The 16,180-nt window shown below is 48.0% G+C and overlaps 1 protein-coding gene across 1 annotated transcript in view; it reads left to right on the forward strand.

Moving 5' to 3' along the window:
• LOC138663266 (oocyte zinc finger protein XlCOF22-like) overlaps window positions 1-16,180 on the forward strand; it is a 51,842-nt gene that overhangs the window by 13,235 nt on the left and 22,427 nt on the right. The window contains exons 2-5 of the mRNA XM_069749440.1: window positions 12,884-13,030; window positions 13,160-13,339; window positions 13,417-13,540; window positions 13,624-13,721. Coding sequence (XP_069605541.1) covers window positions 12,953-13,030; window positions 13,160-13,339; window positions 13,417-13,540; window positions 13,624-13,721 — 480 coding nt within the window. The 5' untranslated portion in view covers window positions 12,884-12,952. The remainder of the gene's footprint in view (window positions 1-12,883; window positions 13,031-13,159; window positions 13,340-13,416; window positions 13,541-13,623; window positions 13,722-16,180) is intronic.

The following is a 16,180-nucleotide window of genomic DNA, read 5'->3' on the forward strand; positions in this document are numbered from 1 at the left end:
TTCTCGCCACATCGAGTCAGGGATGTCAGGAAGCGCTGGAAGCCGACGCTAGCCTGAAAGCTCTTAAGGAGCAGGCGGCACAGCCTCCCGGGGAGTCAGACCGCGAGCGGGTGGTCTGGGACCAGGGACGGCTGTACCGGGTAACGGTCCAGCAGGGTTCACCGGAGGCGTGGCCCAGGGACCGACAGTTAGAGGCAGCCTCTGAGAGAGAGAGAAGGAGGAGGGGGCAGAGGCAGCCTCAGAGAGAGAGGGGAGGGGGCAGAGACAGCCTCAGAGAGAGAGGGAGGAGGGGGCAGAGACAGCCTCAGAGAGAGAGAGGAGGGGGCAGAGACAGCCTCAGAGAAAGAAGGAGGAGGGGGCAGAGACCGCCTCAGAGAGAGGAGGGGGCGGAGACAGCCTCAGAGAGAGACAGAGGAGGAGGCGGAGACAGCCTCAGGAAGAGAGGGGAGGAGGCAGAGACAGCCTCAGAGAGAGGAGGAGGGGGCAGAGACAGCCTCAGAGAGAGAAGGAGGAGGGGGCAGAGACAGCCTCAGAGAGAGAGAGAGGAGGGGGCAGGGACAGCCTCAGAGAAAGAAGGAGGAGGGGGCAGAGACAGCCTCAGAGAGAGAGAGGAGGGGGCGGAGACAGCCTCGGAGAGAGACAGAGGGGGAGGCAGGGACAGCCTCAGAGAGAGAGAGGAGGAGGCCGAGACCGCCTCAGAGAGAGACAGCGGAGGAGGCGGAGGCAGACTCAGGAAGAGAGGGGAGGAGGCAGAGACAGCCTCCGAGAGAGGAGGAGGGGGCAGAGACAGCCTCAGAGAGAGAAAGGAGAAGGCAGGGACAGCCTCAGAGAGAGAAGGAGGAGGGGGCAGAGACAGCCTCAGAGAGAGAGAGGAGGGGGCAGAGACAGCCTCAGAGAGAGAAGGAGGAGGGGGCAGAGACAGCCTCAGAGAGAGAGAGAGGAGGGGGCAGGGACAGCCTCAGAGAAAGAAGGAGGAGGGGGCAGAGACAGCCTCAGAGAGAGAGAGGAGGGGGCGGAGACAGCCTCGGAGAGAGACAGAGGGGGAGGCAGGGACAGCCTCAGAGAGAGAGAGGAGGAGGCCGAGACCGCCTCAGAGAGAGACAGCGGAGGAGGCGGAGGCAGACTCAGGAAGAGAGGGGAGGAGGCAGAGACAGCCTCCGAGAGAGGAGGAGGGGGCAGAGACAGCCTCAGAGAGAGAAAGGAGAAGGCAGGGACAGCCTCAGAGAGAGAAGGAGGAGGGGGCAGAGACAGCCTCAGAGAGAGGAGGGGGCAGAGACAGCCTCAGAGAAAGGAGGAGGAGGGGGCAGAGACAGCCTCAGAGAGAGAGAGGAGGGGGCGGAGACAGCCTCGGAGAGAGACAGAGGGGGAGGCAGGGACAGCCTCAGAGAGAGAGAGGGGAGGAGACAGAGTCAGCCTCAGAGAGAGAAGGAGGAGGGGGCAGAGACAGCCTCAGAGAGAGCCAGGGAAGGAGGCAGAGACAGCCTCAGAAAGAGGGGAGAGGCAGAGACAGCCTCAGAGAGAGAGAGAGGAGGGACAGAGTCAGCCTCAGAGAGGAGGAGGCAGGGACAGGCTCAGGGAGAGAGAGGCCGAGACCCTAGTAATGCTGATGGGTTGCCCCGGCACGGAGGTGTGGAAGGGCGCATGGGGGAACACAGGAATGTGATGCCCCCTAGCGCCCTCTAAAGCAGGGAGGTGTGATGAGGGAACAGCCGCCATCTTTGAACAGGCATGCTATCAGATTGGCGTGACCCCATTTTGTCTCCTGGTCACAGGAGCGCTCCTGGCCCCCACCTTTGCTAATGAATAGAGTTCCTATTAGTATGCTAACGGGCTGAGCTCAGTGTAAACTGTAGATGGTATTTCAAAGCTGTGAGGAAACCACGCCAGCAGGGGGCTTGGAAAAGCTTGGGGACTTAATTAAAACACGCATGCCAAGTGGCCACTGGATACACATCTATTATGGCAGCCCAGCCGAACCGTCTCCAACATGGAATTGTGAATTATGGACGCATCGTCCGAGGTACAGGCTCATAAAAAATATTCTCCTTGCCCTAAAGAAATTGTGCATCCAACAGTGTGACTCCCGTGGCGGTGGGAGGTCAGAAACCCGAGATATAGAGATCAGCCTCCCACAGGGACTGAATGGGTCCAGGTTTGATCCCAGTACGACCGGCAGAACAAACCACAGACGCTGGTACTGCCCGTGTGCTGATCCGATCATCGTGAGGGAAGTTATCCCATTTATTAGAAATTGGAATAAATCTTGCAGGGAGGCAGAGGGGGTGGAGATTGCTAAGCCCACCCAGCTGCAGGCAGGGGGGCTCAGCCAGGTATAAGAAGAAGCTGAGGTCACTGGGAGGGTCTCACTCCACAGAAGAAGACTATAATGATCTCTTAAGGCAGTGATTTTCAACCTTTTTTGAGCCGCGGCACACTTTTTGTACTTAAAAAATCCCGAGGCACACCACCAACCAAAATGGCACAAAATGGTGCGTCCATGTTTGAGATGAAAGTCTGCAGTCATTCTATGTGACTGCAGGCTTCTGAATTCTCACAGCGCAAGCACTGCACACTTTCAGGATTCTCCCTTGCCGGTGGCCAGAGTGGACGGTCATGACAGCACAAGTATGTGATTTGGATACTTCTGGCCACATTCTAACTAGACGTGTCCGGCCTCCGTCAATTCATTTTCATTGAATGAGGCCACACATGTCTAGTCAGCACGTGACCGCATGTATGTAAATCACCAACATCAGAGAATTATGATAGCAGTGTGCACTGTGAGAATTCAGAAGTCTGCAGTCATATAGTATGACTGCAGACTCATCACAACCTTGGACATCCCCTTTAATGTTCCTAACAAATAAAAATGAGAATTAGTATCACAAAAAAAACACATTTACATCCAGGTACCTGATAGATGACGTTGTTTGTGGAGTCGCCTCTTTCTTTTCATCTTCACCTTGTCCAGATGCCATGATGACTCTTCTCATCCACCGGCAGAGCTCGTTTCTGCAGACTTCCATCTTCTCCTGTCTTCTGCAGCACATCCCGACACAACACCCTTAAAGATAGCAGTGTTATTATAATGCTCCGGAATAACAATATCTGCCCTAGGCTGAGCCCCTGAGTAAATAATTGCCCCTCACTTTATTCCCAGCACATAATATGACCCTCACTGTCCCTCTTATGGTACATGCCATCCACACTACCCTCTCTCTCTTTTCCATACTTCACACTGCCTTCTCATACGGTGTCCCTCATAGAGAGCCCAGTCTCTCTACTGTGCCCCTTCATTACACTCCTCCTACTTGGCATACTGTCTCCTCCTGGCTGTTACCCTCACACTACTCAGTATCTATTATGTGTCCACTCACACTTTCATCCCCCCATACTGTCTGCACACATTTCTAATAGCCTCCTCCTGTACATCCCCCCCCTGCTAACATACCCCTTTGCTCTCTCCATATTTCCTCCTCACACATTCCCCCGACTCCCCATACTGTCCTCACACATCCCATCACCGTTGCTCCCAGTACTGTCAGCACACATTTTTCCCCTCGCTACTGTGTCCACCCCCATCTCCCCACTCACCCCCACAGAATATATCCACTGCCCTTCCGATAGAATAAATCCATCCCCTTCCACAGAATAAATGCACCCTGCCCCACACATGCTAAATAAATTCCAGCCCCCCCCACGTACACACTGAATAAATCCCCCCACACACTGAATAAATCCCCCCCACACACACTGAATAAATCCCCCCACACACTGAATAAATCCCCCCCACACACACTGAATAAATCCCCCCCACAGAATAAATCCCCCCCACACACTGAATAAATCCCCCCCACACACTGAATAAATCCCCCCACACACTGAATAAATCCCCCCACACACTGAATAAATCCCCCCCACACACTGAATAAATCCCCCCCACACACTGAATAAATCCCCCCACACACGGAATAAATCCCCCCCACACACTGAATAAATCCCCCCCACACACTTAATAAATCCCCCCACACACTTAATAAATCCCCCAACACTTAATAAATCCCCCCACATACTCCCCATAAACCCACCCCACGCTGAATCTTCGGTGTCTTCAGCTCCACAGCACAGGAGCACTTACCACCAAGTCTCTTCTTTCTCCTGCGCGCCGGATAGTGACGTTAGCAGCGTGATCACATGACTTGATCACGCTGCTGGCGTCGCTCTGACCCAGCGGTCAGAGCCTCAATTGTACTCGCAGCTGGTAGATGTCTGCGAGTACAATTGATCTCTGGGAGCCGGCGCGCTGCAGCTTCTCTGTGCCGGCTGTCAGCTTGACAGTCGGCACAGAGAACAGCTGACTCCCGTTCCCCGCGGCACACCCGACCATGTGTCGCGGCACACTAGTGTGCCGCGGCACACTGGTTGAAAAACACTGTCTTAAGGAACAGGGTATGCCAGCCAGAGGGGGGAGCAAGCACATGCTTTCTGGGGGCTGCCCGGCAACTAAGTTTTTGGACCTGCGGAATGCTATGCCCCCCCGGCTTCCACAAGCGACCGTCAACCTGGTAAATTGACCTCCAGCTTTATACCTTTAAGCCTTGTATTATTGTTGTTATATTGTACTCTGACTGTAACTCTTGATATATTGTGATTGTATATTTCTTGTAATTATCTAGTGCGCCCTTAAGGCAATTAAATCATAAATTAATTTTGGGCTGATCCTTTTACTCTGATTGCGAATCTTAGCATACCCAGGGTGGGTAACAGGGCAGTCTCCCCGGCGGCCATTTGCTCTAGGTGCAGTTCCTTTACGGACCTGAGAGACAAAGGGGGCGCCGGAGAGCTGGGCCTTTGTAGTGACGTCACAGATTGGGGACGTGGTAGGAAGGGGTAATCCTTCACAGTAACAAAAACAAATCAGAATTCACTTTCTCTGTTAATCCTTAATTTGCTATATATCAACCATTCGACTTGAAGCAGGTGAATCTTTTACCAATCTTTCAATCACACTGATAACCAAACAATCTCTTACAAGTTTCCTTCTAAAACTAGGCGCCATTTTTTTACTTTAAACTTACAATATTTCTTTCTAATTCAATACAATATTGTACTATTGCTTCAAACAAAACACAGATCTCCTAGCACATACTACACAAGGATAGAAAATTCAGAGAGGACGCAGCTTGGTGCCCCCTCCATACCAGAGACACAGAACAGATAAGAACATCACAGCATTCCTCAGCACAGAAGGAAGAAAAACAATAGCGCAGATGTTTGACCCCTCCCATCTTGGAAATTTCACACAGAAACGGAATACAGCAGTTCTCAGACTTAATTAATTTCTACAAAACCTTCATCACACAATTCACATGCCAGAACACCTTAGAAAAACCAATGATTGAGAATATTTTCCTCATCTTTGGGCTAACAATATCAGATTCATCACACAAATTCAAAGTCTTCTCTTACTTCCATGGAAACATGATTCTCCTTTAGAGCTAAATATCCTTACTTTGTCGTGCATAGTACTAGAGCGGCCATATATAGTCTATTTCACTGGGTCTACCTGTCCCCCGCTGGGACAACCCATAAACACGGTACTCAGTGAAAGGAGGAGGGCGTCTTAGACTTCCCTCCGGATACCTCTGGATATATATATTGTATACTTCTATATATTCCTGAGTTACGTATCCTACCCAATCTTCGATCACCTCACCGCGCCTGATTCTAACAATGATCAGGAATTCAGGATATTTTGACTATAAAGAGAATTACATCACTGGTCAATCCGGGGTGTCCGTCCCTTATGAGGTACGGTTCGAGCACTGTGCTCCCAACGGAACTACACCTCTATATGATTCCACCCAAAAATCACCCCACCATCGGGGACAAACCTCAGATCCTCTTTGCAGCACAAACACAGGAAAACCACACCAAACAGTCAGTCTGGACAGTATAACTGCCAACTTACCGTGGTTGTTGTGGGGGATGATCAGTCCCAATTTTCCAGTGCCCGTGTCCTCTCCGAGGGTCCTTTGGTTGTCCTCCGGGGGGCAGAGGCGTCCCTGTTTGGGGCCCCACGTTACAGGTGCCAAGCTGTTGAGGGAGGATCTAAATTCATCCTTCACGGTTGACTCAGTGATTTCCAAATTAATCTGTGTGGGGGATCGAGCAGATCTCTGGGCCCCCGTTTATTGTGTATGAGTTTTCATAGTCATAGAAATTATACTTCAACCAATCAGCATAAGAATACGCTCACAGTTCTTAACCTATAAGAATACAGGAAAAACTTAACCCATGAGGATACAGGAAAAATGGAAACTACAGATATGGTCGTTTCTTTTTGGCATAAAAAAAACATATTAACAGATGCCTCAGTCTTGTATAGCAATACACCCACGAGTCTCTTATCTGGCTCGGCTCGAGTTAGAACACTCAAGGTCTTTATACCAATTATGAACCATGGCCTAGTTGAATAACAAAATGTTATCTTCGTGAGAAACAGGACAGAGTTACTTCACAGCAGCTGTAACCTTCTACCTAAGTAAATAACAGAATTTATCTTTAACCAACAAGAAAATGGAGTCAAAGCACAAAATGGAGAATCTTTCATAATTTGTTCCTTCACAACCCTTGTGAGCGCCACACTCCCTGTCTATCTGATTCCTGGAAGGAAGATGGAAGTCCACTTCATCCACGGGGTCCCTAGGGATTATCCGTGACCAGGGTAATCATTGAGACACCCACGATTCTTACCAGCCATGAAGTCCCTGTAGTCCTGGACTTACCATACCCTATTGTAATCGGTCAAGACTTTGAATTGTTTTGGGACTTGTGAGAGGAAAGGGGAGTGTATGTTTGCTTAGAGGGGAGCTGGAATGACCTTAAGGGAGCCTCACCACTGCAGGTGGCTAAAGGGGTTCCTGTTAATGTGATGCATAAAGGGAAGTTGGTAGTGCCCCCTAAGGTCGATAGTCCAGAGTTAGGGTGACCAGAAGAAAGTGTGGGTCTGACCAACTCTGGGACTTAGCAGAGGTGACCAACAGTTTGACTGTTAAAAATGAGGTAGCTCCAGATAAGGGGTCTGACACCTGGTTAAGTGGGGACTTGTTGCCCCAGGAGGACAGGGTGTGTAGTGGTGACTCCAATTCAGAGTGTGACTCTAACTCTAGAGAAAGAGAGTGCAGTAAAGAGGACCCGAGTAAAAATGGCAAGTCATCCTCTCATTGCTGGTGACACGGTGGCCACAGAAAGGCAGGACAGACTACACCCTCTGAGAAGAGGAGTGAAGAGACAGGGTCAGGGGCAAACAAACTTAATGTCCTAGATAAGGAGGTCACATTACCACTGACAAACCCCAGCACAGAGGTCGTCGCTGATGAGTGGAAAATAAATCTGAAACATTGTGACGCTGGAGGTCCATCAGCAAAGATCGCGGTAGCAGGAGAAATCCCTGAGAGTGCAGGTGGAGGGAAAACCCACAAAGGTCACAGAGAGGAGACTGGTGGTTCATTTACCTCTGAGGTGGCGGAAAAGGACAACTGTGTCAAAACTCCAGAAGGAGAAGGGAACTGTATTGAGTTGTGTGACACCAGGACAGTAGATGGTGAGAACTCCAGGGAAACCGAGGCTGGGGAGATGGAGTTAGGGAACGAGGACATTGAATCTTCAGAGAGCCCAGCAGAGACCCTAGAGGCGGTTGAAGGTAATGGAGTGAACACTCAAGAGAAAGCTGAACCTGCTGATGAAGGAACAGGTAGAACTTTGATGCAACAGAGAGTGGATGAGCAAGCTGCCCCATCTGAAAATATAATTAAAGAAGTTATGGTGCAACACATGCTAGCCAAAAGGGAACAGGATCACAAACTAGAGATGCTTAAAGAGACACTAAGAGACCATATCGAGCGAGTAATGGTCCTGAGACAAGCGGCTGAGTACAGAGTGGATTAGCTGTAGAAGGAAGTCTCTGAGCTCAAAGGTCACCTATCAACGTGTCAATCTGTGAGCAAGGCCATTTTGAAAAATATGGATGTGCTCAGAGAAGCATTAAGAGGACTTCTACAGGAGACTTACAATGGCAGTGTCAGAGTGGTAAAGAGGCGGAGCGGCCCATCTTGGCGAGGGTTTTAGAAGAGTGTAAAGCTCAGGGGAGCCTTCGCTAAAAGCTGGACAAGACAATCTCCCTGTCATGGCAGGGGACTTGATAGGATTGTCCAAGGCAAAGCAGGAGCCGTCCGTCCATGAAGAGGAAGAGACTTCGCTCTTCAAGTGCATAGTATAGGTACCAGAGGACGTGTGAGAAGCTTATGCCAGTAAGGCATGAAAATTTTAGGAAGGCAGTGGAAGTGTGTAGTGCGAAGTAGGCACCCAAGACTAAACAGTTGATTATACTGTCAACTAGGGAAGTCACAGTGAAGCAGGTGGCTATCCTGAGTCATATGCACCTACACTGTCTTCGCACGAAAGTCACTTGACATCTGGCGCGTGCCAAGAAAGCTCAAAGTCAGATGGTATTGGTGGAGGACATTGTTCAAGTGCCCAGAAATTTGGTGAGAAAAGTTATTGGGAGACTTGGAAGAGTGATGCAGGATATCATAGATAAGTCCGGTGTGTGAGGATTCCGGCTGATGACGAAGCCGAGGTAGCTGGTATAGATGGGATGGTTCCATTCTTTGTTGTCAGATGAATGGGGAGCCTTAAGAATATCCAAATGCTCCTGGAATATTGTGTTGCACAGTTTGGTCGCAGAAGAAACTTGTAGGAGTAGATTATATGGGGGTAATTCAACTTATAGTCACAGAACATGAGGTACATGCATCAGCTTCTTTATACAGCATAACAGGAAGTCTGAAAGACCTTTTACTAGAAAGAAAGTGAAACCAAAGAAGAACAAGTATATGCATTACACTAAACTAAGCATATAACAGTAACAACTTCGCCATCTACTGTCAGAAAAGTGTAAACTCCTCATGCACACAAGTCTGTATCTGTTGCATATCTGCCAGCATATCGCATGGTGTACCTAAGAGAGATAGAGCAGCTGAGACTTGAAAGACTGCAAATTAATAAACAGCTGCAGGAAAGCTGAAGAAGATGTCGGCCACTTTCAACCCGAGATTTGGAGAGACGAAGGGGTTCTTTAAAGGGTGGAATGTTGTGAATTCTGTGGTCAAGCTCCCTCCTGTGGTCATGAGTGGTACTTCGGCTGGTTCTGTCTATGAGCTTCCTCTGGTAGATGTGAGTGGGGCTGCGGCTTCTGAGTTTCCTTCCTCAGGTGACGAGGTTAAGTCGTTAGGTGCTGCTCTATTTAACTCCACCTAGTTCTTTGTTCCTGGCCTCCAGTCAATGTTCCAGTATTGGTCTAGCTCTCCCCTGGATCGTTCTTGTGGCCTGTCTGCCCTGCATAAGCTAAGTTTTGCTTGTGTTACTTTTGTTTGCTATATTTTCTGTCCAGCTTGCTATATTGGTTTTTCTTGCTTGCTGGAAGCTCTGAGACGCAGAGGGAGCACCTCCGTACCGTTAGTCGGTGCGGTGGGTCTTTTTGCCCCCTCTGTGTGGTTGTTTGTAGGTTTTTGTGCTGACCGCAAAGCTATCTTTCCTATCCTCGGTCTATTCAGTAAGTCGGGCCTCACTTTGATAAAATCTATTTCATCTTAGTGTTTGTATTTTCATCTTAACTCACAGTCATTGTATGTGGGGGGCTGCCTTTTCCTTTGGGGAATTTCTCTGAGGCAAGGTAGGCTTATTTTTCTATCTTCAGGGCTGGCTAGTTTCTCAGGCTGTGCCGAGTTGCATAGGGAGCGTTAGGAGCAATCCACGGCTACCTCTAGTGTGGTATGATAGGATTAGGGATTGCTGTCAGCAGAGTTCCCACGTCTCAGAGCTCGTCCTATGTTGGTAACTATCAGGTCACTTTGTGTGCTCTTAACCACTAGGTCCATTGTGGTTCTGAATCACCTGTTCATAACAGTGGAAGTACCCAAGCTAAAGATAAATGGAATGACTGCTCTCTGGGTAACAAAGAGAATAGAAGAAATTGCCAACAGAGAGACAACCGAAGGTGGCCTGATGGAAGAGTTAGAAGTAGTGACTCCTCTGTAGCTCAGTGCCTAATGACCTAGGCAGGAGACCCTGTAGTGGACATGGTGACAAAGAGTCACACCAGACAGAAGGTATGGGTGTCAGGAAATCGCAACACCGTACAGACCACTGGGGATGGGGGTGGTCCATCAAAGGGTCAACTCTATCAGACGAGGTGATGGAGTCGAATGATGGATGGTTCCAAAAGTGACAGGGCCGACTTTGACAGATGGTTTGACTGTCAGAGACGACAGAGAAGGGAAACTGGTCGGGTAATAGAAAGTGCCAAGCCCCACGGCTTTAGGCAGAAGGGGAGGTATGTGGTATGATGACTGGTCATGTGGTTAATGGGCGGTATATATCGCAGAGGTGGATGGCCCTGTGATGGAAGCCTGAGCTTTTTTTCTCAGCAGATCTACCACTGAGGGTTTTCTATGCATTGGGAAGGCTTCTAGGTGACTTTGCGAGATGAGTGGGTCCAGTCACCTACATACCCCACTCAAAGGGGTGTGTCTGAGCACCCAAGATGGTGCCTGTGGGTTTGTACATGGGTGGCCGTGCTGGATACTGTGAGCCAGAGTGTGGAGGCTGTTTGGCACATTGTCTGTGTACTGAGAGGGTGAAGGCTTCCTGTGTATGTGGCTCCAGACCGAGCCTGAGTGCTGGAAATTACCCCAGCCTCTGTGCCCACAAGCCTGAGGGAGCAGAATCCTGCCAGGACCTGTGTCAAGTCAGGGTCAGGTGACCTGGCCATGTGAGTTAGTGACTGCTGGTGTCTTAGGAGAGCAGGTACTCCCACATAGCTCTCGGAGGAGCTAGAGGACTGTGCTATGGACACTGATGCTTTGTTTTACCTGCTATAAAGGCTGTTTTTTTCCTTTTTCTTGGCGCTTCCGGGTTTATAAAGCAAATAAACTCATATGGACTTTGAAAGGAACGTGCCTCCTATCTTCCTCCTGTCGTACCTGAATGAGTACAATCCCTACAAAATATACAGGTGTTTCTCACAAAATTAGAATATTATCAATAAGTTAATTTATTTCAGTTCTTCAGTACTACAAAAAATGAAACTCATATAGAGTCATTACAAAGAGTGATCTATTTCAAGCATTTATTTCTGATATTGTTGATGATTATGGCGTACAGTCAATTAAAACCCAAAAGTCATTATCTCAGGTAATTAGAATAATTTATAACACCAGCTTGAAAAATGATTTTAAATTTGGAAATGTTGGCCTACAGAAATGTGTGTTCAGTAGTGATGAGCGAGTATACTCGTTGGGTTTCCCGAGCACGCTCGGGTGATCTCCGAGTATTTGTTAGTGTTCGGAGATAAAGTTTTCATCGTCTCAGCTGAATGATTTTCAGCTATTAGCCAGGCTGAGTACATGTGGGGGTTGCCTAGTTGCTAGGGAATCCTCACATGTACTCAGCCTGGCTAATATCTGTAAATCATTCAGCTACTGCGATGAAAACTTAATCTCTGAACACTAACAAATACTCGGAGGTCACCTGAGCGTGCTCAGGAAAACCTGAGCAATGAGTACACTTTCTCATCACTAGTGTTAAGTGAATGCACTCAATACTTGGTCGAGGCTCCTTTTGCATCAATTACTTAATCAATGTGGCGTGGCATGGAGGCGATCAGCCTGTGGCACTGCTGAAGTGTTATGGAAGCCCAGGTTGCTTTGATAGCAGCCTTCAGCCTGCATTGTTGGGTCTGGTGTCTCTCATCTTCCTCTTGACAATACCCCATAGATTCTCTATGGGGTTAAAGTTAGACAAGTTTGCTGGCCAATCAAGCACAGTGATACTGATACAGGTATTGGTACTTTTGGCAGTGTGGATAGGTGCCAAGTCCTGCTGGCAAATTTTTTTTGGCAGAGGGAATCATGAAGCGTTCTATAATTTCCTGTTAGACGGCTGCACTGACTTTGGTCTTGATAAAACACAGTAGACCTACACAGCAGATGACATGGCTCCCCAAACTATACCTGATTGTGGAGACTTCACAATAGACCTAAAGCAGCTTGGATTGTGACCAATCCACTTTTCCTCCAGACTCTGGGAGCTTGATTTCCAAATGAAATGCAAAATCTGAAAACAACATCTTGGACCACTGAGGAACAGTCCAGTTCTTTTTCTTCTTGGCGCAGGTAAGACACTTCTGGCATTGTCTATTGGTCATGAGTGGCTTGACACAAGGAATGCGATACTTGTAGGCCATGTCCTGACATGTCTGTGTGTGGTGGCTCTTGAATCAATGACTCCAGCAGCAGATCACTCCTTGTGAATCTCCCCCAAATTTTTGAATGGCTCTTTCTTAATCCTTTCAAGGCTGCGGTTATTCCGGTTGCTTGTGCACCTTTTTCTACCATACTTTTTCCCTAGACTCAACTTTCCATTAATATGCTTGGATACAGCTTCTTTAGCATTTACCTTTTGTGGTTTACCCGACCTTTTGGAGTGTGTCAATGACTGCCTTGTGGACATCTGTCAAGTCAGCAGTAATCTGTCAAGTTTAAACCCTTAGGAAGTCTTTGCAGGTGTTTTTTGCTAGTTATTCTAATTTACTGAGATAATTATTTTGGGTTATCATTGGCTGTAAGCCATAATCATCAACATAAACAGAAATAAATGCTTGAAATAGATCACTCTGTTTGTAATGACTATATGATATGAGTTTCACTTTTTGTATTGAAGAACTGAAATAAATTAACTTTTGTTTTTTATTATCTCCAGTAATTGTATTATTACACAAGATTTTTATGATGTTACATCAGCTCATCTTCTTCTCATTCAGGTCTCTACAATATCAGATCCTCTCAGTGAAGATCTATAGAAGAGAATTTTCCAGATTTACCCATTAAAGATGGATATGGACAGAGACAAGATGGCGGAGAGGATACTACACCTCACCCTAGAGATCCTCTTCCAGCTTACTGGAGAGGTGAGAGATTCTGATGACGTCACATTACATCATTCTTATCTATGGGAATAACAGATGGACAGAACTGGAGAGGGGAGGACTCCAGAAATGTCTGTAGTGAGATTTATTAATTTGTCTCTCCATAACCAGGATTACACAGTAGTGAAGAAGACCTCTAGTGAGCGCTGTCAGGACCCTGTGTCTGAGGGATGGGGAAGACCTCTGAGCCCAATCATGGGGCCCCCACCTCACCCCCTGATACATGAGGACATCAATGACCAGAAGATCCTAGAACTCACCTACAAGATGATTGAGCTGCTAACTGGAGAGGTGACACTACTGGGAATGCTGGGAAATTATTCAGTAAGAAGGGATTGGGGGGATGACGGTATCATTGTATGTGTCAGGTTCTAATAAGGTGTCAGGATGTCGCCATCTATTTCTCCATGGAGGAGTGGGAGTATTTAGAAGGACATAAATATCCGTACAAGGACGTCATGATGGAGGTTCCCCAGCCCCTCACATCACCAGGTAATAGACAGGACTAAATACACACGGCCTATAATTATCTGTATGTAAAGAATGAATTCAGTCCCTGTATGTGTTTCATCCAGATCTATCCAGTAAGAGGACAACACCAGAGAGATGTCCCCGTCCTCTTCTTCCACAGGACTTTAAACAAGAAGATCCCAATGTTCCTCAGGATTATCAGGTAGATGGAGAGAAGGTGTCATGAGATCTCCCTTAGGCCGATTTCACACGTCCGTTTATGTCCGGTACCGGAGATATCAGTGTCCGTGTGTGTAATACTTGCGGCACACATCTGGCAACCGTGTGCCGCCTCAGTACCACACAGATGATCGTCAGGGAAGAAGCGCTACTGTAAGCGCTTTTTCTCGGTGGCGGGTGCTGAAGACAGCTCTCATCGCTCTCTTCTGCTCTGCCGGCGATCGGCACAATCAGAAGAGAATGATGAGTTATATTAAAATCTGAGTGATGACAACAGGTGGGGGCTTTTGGGACTCTTACTCCCATCATCCAAAACTTGCTGCCGCTAGTAACTGTGACAGCAAGAGCAGATGATCGGGGTATTCCTCAGTCGCTACTTGCGATATAATGAAATAAATGAATGAAAATCCCGGTCTGGGTTCCCCCCTATTTTCTTGAACCAACCAGGTAAAACTCACAGCTGGGGGATGCAACCCTCACCTGTCAGCTTCAGCAAGGCTGGTTATCAAGAATAGAGGGTGTGAAGATCTGAGGTTGTGGGTTATAAAAATCACCTAGGCAGGTTAACGATGCAACTAATTTTTTTATTCCATACATCCATGGTTGTACAGCAAATCTAGGTAGATGGCCAACATACAATGTCCTCAGTCCACAAGTTCCCAATCTGAGATCGGTAGTTCCACTGGCTCCATACCAGGCGATGCCCACTGTCTCCCAACTTTTGGTTGGCCCACAGATTTTGCATCTCCAGCTCGTATAGTGTGCAGTCACAGCCTATGTTCCTCCAGATTATGGATATCCAGACCGTAGCTCATGGATACCCCTCCAGCTAACAATCTCCAAAGCTCCATAGGTCATCCATCCATTCCAGCTTGGATCCTCTTCCATCGAAATCCCTCCAACAACTGCCTGATTCAACCCTATGTCTTTTTTCCCGCCCCTTAAACATTTTCCTTTAGCTCACAGAACAAGGCATATTCCATCAGCTGGGACTGTATGTGAGACCCCCCGTGGTGATGGCTTCCCTGAGTGCTATCCCCAACCACACAATAGGCCTGAGATTGGGAGTACAATGGGAGTGAGACCTTGATACAAATGAGATTGATAGAGTCTGTCCTTAAGGTACCTTCACACATAACGATTTCATTAATGATATCGTTGCAACGTCACGCTTTTTGTGACGTAGCAACGATCCCGATAACGATCTCGTTATGTGTGACAGCGACCAACGATCAGGCCCCTGCTGGGAGATCGTTGGTCGTTGGGGAATGATCAGGACCTTTTTTTGGTCGCTGATCACCCGCTGTCATCGCTGGATCGGCGTGTGTGACGCCGATCCAGCGATGTGTTCACTTGTAACCAGGGTAAATATCGGGTTACTAAGCACAGGGCCGCGCTTAGTAACCCGATATTTACCCTGGTTACCATTGTAAAAGTAAAAAAAAAAAAACAGTACATACTCACATTCTGATGTCTGTCACGTCCCCCGCCGTCAGCTTCCCTGCACTGACTGTCAGCACCAACCGTAAAGCAGAGCACAGCGGTGACGTCACCGCTGTGCTCTGCTTTACGGCCGGCGCTGACACAGTCAGTGCGGGAAGCTGACAGCGGGGGACGTGACAGACATCAGAATGTGAGTATGTAGTGTTTTTTTTTTTACTTTTACAATGGTAACCAGGATAAATATCGGGTTACTAAGTGCGGCCCTGCACTTAGTAACCCGATGTTTACCCTGATTACCCGGGGACTTCGACATCGTTGAAGACAGTTTCAACGATGCCGAAGTCGTTCCCCTGATCGTTGGTCGCTGGAGAGAGCTGTCTGTGTGACAGCTCCCCAGCGACCACACAACGACTTACCAATGATCACTGCCAGGTCGTATTGCTGGTCGTGATCGTTGGTAAGTCGTTTAGTGTAACGGTACCTTTAGGTTCACATAAACTCTAGCCTGCTTGTCTTCCTCTGCTGACTGCCACTAAATAGAAACATTGATTGGACTGAGTATGAACTGATGAGTAAGAAAATCACTAAAACAGGAACAAAAGAAAACAGAATGCAGCAGCACAGTCCGTATGTTGTGGGTGGCACTCTGCTGTGGAGCAGGACAGGTTCAGTCTGTAGTCGACGAACCTTAAAGCCTCTGGAGTCCTCTCTCCAAGCTAGCTGAACCCAGACTGTCTGTAGAGCTCTGTTATTTCAACCCAAGCCTGTAACTTCCCCATCATGTGATTGATCACATGATCACGACCTCATGCAGGTCCTGGCAGGTCTGCCAGGGGAGATAAAGTGGACCTTCTCCCACCCGCTCTGTGAAGGTCCACATAAAACCAGCCCTGTTTATGCAACTTAACCCTCACAACACGTAGTGTGCTGGAGAAAAATGCTCTGGTTTCACATCACTGACGCTGTTAAGCGCAGTGACACATATATCCCCTCTATCAC

Source organism: Ranitomeya imitator, chromosome 2, assembly GCF_032444005.1.
Source record: "Ranitomeya imitator isolate aRanImi1 chromosome 2, aRanImi1.pri, whole genome shotgun sequence".
NCBI classification, from domain to species: domain Eukaryota; kingdom Metazoa; phylum Chordata; class Amphibia; order Anura; family Dendrobatidae; genus Ranitomeya; species Ranitomeya imitator.